The sequence below is a fragment of the Capsicum annuum genome, chromosome 8 (assembly GCF_002878395.1).
Source record: "Capsicum annuum cultivar UCD-10X-F1 chromosome 8, UCD10Xv1.1, whole genome shotgun sequence".
In the NCBI taxonomy this organism is placed as follows: domain Eukaryota; kingdom Viridiplantae; phylum Streptophyta; class Magnoliopsida; order Solanales; family Solanaceae; genus Capsicum; species Capsicum annuum.
In genome coordinates, this window is record NC_061118.1 from 339,823 (window position 1) to 343,110 (window position 3,288).

At 37.6% G+C, this 3,288-nt stretch overlaps 1 protein-coding gene across 1 annotated transcript; it reads left to right on the forward strand.

Annotated features, from left to right (window-relative positions):
- The first annotated feature begins 1,882 nt into the window (after window positions 1-1,882).
- On the forward strand, window positions 1,883-2,856 carry LOC107838700 (receptor-like protein Cf-9 homolog). The gene is made up of 2 exons (XM_047395303.1): window positions 1,883-2,162; window positions 2,255-2,856. Exons 1-2 carry the CDS (start codon window positions 1,883-1,885, stop codon window positions 2,854-2,856), a joined length of 882 nt encoding a protein of 293 aa, XP_047251259.1.
- Window positions 2,857-3,288: the final 432 nt, after the last annotated feature.

Genomic DNA, 3,288 nt, shown 5'->3' on the forward strand with positions numbered 1-3,288 from the left:
TTAAATGGGGGTTTTCAATCAAATGCTAATAACTTGCTTTCAATATGATTTCTAAGACATCTTTTTTTATGTCATGGGAATTGTCTGCTTATATACTTCAATGGTTGAAACCATGCATATGTGATTTGAGATTTTCTATGGAAGTTTGATAAGTATGAATGATAAATTGCTTTCAAATCCCATGATAATGTCTTGATACCCCATATCATATTGTAATCAACAAAAGAGAGCATGAATTTGAAATAAATATTGTTCACCACTTGTAAATGATGAAGCACCTTAGTTTTTACATGATTATGCATATGTGGAAGTGATATTGAGGACTTGCAAGTCGGGTATGACGATACCCTACAGAATATGATATGTGATTGAATCAGATGAAATTCGAATGCATTGATTTTACATGAGATAGGTGCATGCTCGAAGAAGGCGTTTGAGTGTAAGGGCTTATTGCTGGAAAACGTGTTTTCCTACACGGAGATTTGGTACCAGGCTAAGTGATTTTGTGTACTTTGTGCACTTGACTTTATGTCATTTCCAAATTGGGACTATAGGTAGGAGCCCGGGCTAAGTGATCTTAGGCACTACCATTGGGTCGAGACACCATGCTATGTGATCTTATGTGTCTCTCCCTCACTTATACTCTAATCTCGGCAGCAACCGAGGTTAGACAGTTGGTGTAAATTATGTCGGGTATTCCACCTAGCTCAGTTGCATTTCATTGTTTTTGAGAAACTATTGCATTACACCCATGTGTTTTCAAATGATTTGATAAGAAATTGCTTTATAATGGCTTTCAACTATATTTTGTAAAAATATTATGTTTTGTTTTGATATCTCTGCATGCCAGTACATTTGTGCTGACCCCTCCTCTCTCTAACCTCTCAGGTTCAGAGGCCCAGTCTAGGGGTCAAGAGAATCAGTAGATCATTCAGATAGAGTTGCAGAGACAAGTGGTGAGCCTACTATGTTTTGGAAGGTCTTATGTCCTGCAGTCCTTTTATCTTATATTCAGTTTTGGGGTCTACTGGGGGCCTTGTCCTAGTTTATATACGGTTACTTGACTCAGTCATTTGTTAGAGATTTTCGCAGACAGTTGCTTAGAGGTTAATTGATGTTGAGGGAACCTTATCTCCCCATTATTGTTTCTTTTCATATTTATGATCATGTGTTCCGAATTATTGTGTTTCTTCCGCATTACTTTGATCATATGAATTAGATGCATGATTACCAGACAGATAGGGGTGTCTCGGGCCTCCATGGTTCGAAATTCTCATCACGGCCAGGCCCTGGTTCGGGTCGTGATAGTATATGGAGTGATTATCTATATGGGCTTAGATTTGAGCCTTACAATTTTGAATTTCTCCTTAAGAACTTGACCCAATTAAGAGTGCTTGACCTTTACTTAGTGAACATCTCTCCCACCATTCCTCTAAATTTCTCTTCTTATCTAACAACTCTACTCCTTCCACGCTCACAGTTACGTGGGATATTGCCCGAAAGAGTTTTCCACCTTTCCAACTTAGAATCCCTTGATTTATCATACAGTTCCCTAACTGGTCCAATTCCATCCAACATAAGTGGTCTCAAAAACCTACAATTACTATACTTGTCATCAAACTACTTGAATGGGACTATACCTTCCTGGATATTCTCCCTCCCATCACTAGTGCGGTTAGACTTGAGCAATAACTCTTTCAGTGGCAAAATTCAGGAGTTCAAGTCCAATACATTGGAAGCAGTTGTTTTAGATCAAAATCAGCTGCAAGGTACTATTCCAAAGTCACTCCTAGACCAGCAGGAACTATATTATCTTACCCTTTCTCAAAATAATTTCAGCGGACAGATTGCTTCAACTGTCTGCAATCTAAAAAGACTGATAATGCTAGATTTGGGAAGAAATCATTTGAACGGAACAATCTCACATTGTTTGGGTGAGATAAGTGGACTTGAGGTTTTGGGTTTAAACAACAACCATTTCAGTGGAAAAATTAATGCAACTTTTAATACTGAAAACCGACTCAACATCATTAACTTGTACGGGAATAAGCTGAAAGGGAAAGTTCCGCAATCGTTGATCAATTGCACATATTTGGTATTCCCTGATTTAGGCAACAATAAGTTGAATGACACATTTCCAAGTTTGTTGGGAGGCCTTCCTGGTTTGAAGATTTTAAGTTTGAGATCAAATAAGTTTCATGGCCTATAAGCGATTCAAGGACAGACAACTTGTTTGCTAAAATTCGAGTCATAGATCTCTCATCCAATGGATTTAGTGGAAATTTACCAGTGAGCCTATTTGAGAATTTCCAAGCCATGAAAATTAATGGTGAGAATAGTGGAATCCAAGAGTACGTTGCAGATAAATATTCTGTTTCTTACGCGAATACTTTTATAGTTACAACAAAGGGACTGGATCTGGAATTTCCTCGAGTTTTGACCACAGAAATAATTATCAATCTATCAAGGAATAGATTTGAAGGTCATATTCCAACCATTATTGGGGATCTCGTTGGACTCGGTACGCTGAACCTATCTAATAATGGCTTGGAAGGTGTTATACCAGCATCATTGCACCAATTATCTGTACTTGAATCGTTGGATCTCTCATCCAACAAAATAGACGGTGAAATTCCACAACAACTTGCATCCCTCACGTTTCTTGAAGTCTTAAATCTCTCACATAATCATCTTGTTGGATGCATTGCCAAAGGAAAACAATTTGATACGTTTAAGAACAGCTCATACCAAGGGAATGATGGGTTACGTGGATTTCCCCTCTCAAAAGATTGTGGTGGCGATGATGGGGTACCGCAACCGACAACTCCAGTTGAGCTAGATGATGATGAAGAGTAAGAAGGAGATTTGATCAGTTGGTAAGCGGTTCTCATGGGTTTTGGTTGTGGTCTGGTTATTGGACTGTCCATAATATACATAATGTTGTCAACTCACTATCCAGTCTGGTTTTCGAGGATGGTTGTAAAATTTGAACATAAAATTGATTCGATAATGAAAAGATATTAGTGCGTAACTTCCAGGTATTCAACTTAAGAAGTTACAAACACAACAAAACTAGAAGCAAAATTTATGCCTAAAATTGACTTGACAAATATATATAAACTAGACAATGAAACTTTATTTTATCAAAAAACAAGAAAGAATTTCTAATTGATGTACGCTGTAGAGACCAGTCTACTTCCCATCCGAAAGAACAACTCATTAGCTAGCTTGACTAGTGATAGTGAGCCTATGAACTACAATTTGTACTTTTCACTTATGAAATTTAAT

Excerpts from the sequence above, each read along its gene's own strand:
- LOC107838700 (XM_047395303.1), top strand. The coding sequence starts at position 1,883 with ATGCTAGATTTGGGAAGAAATCATTTGAACGGAACAATCTCACATTGT. Across the intron at positions 2,163-2,254 it reads TTTGTTGGGAGGCCTTCCTG|ATCTCTCATCCAATGGATTT; the intron begins GTTTGAAGATTT and ends TTCGAGTCATAG.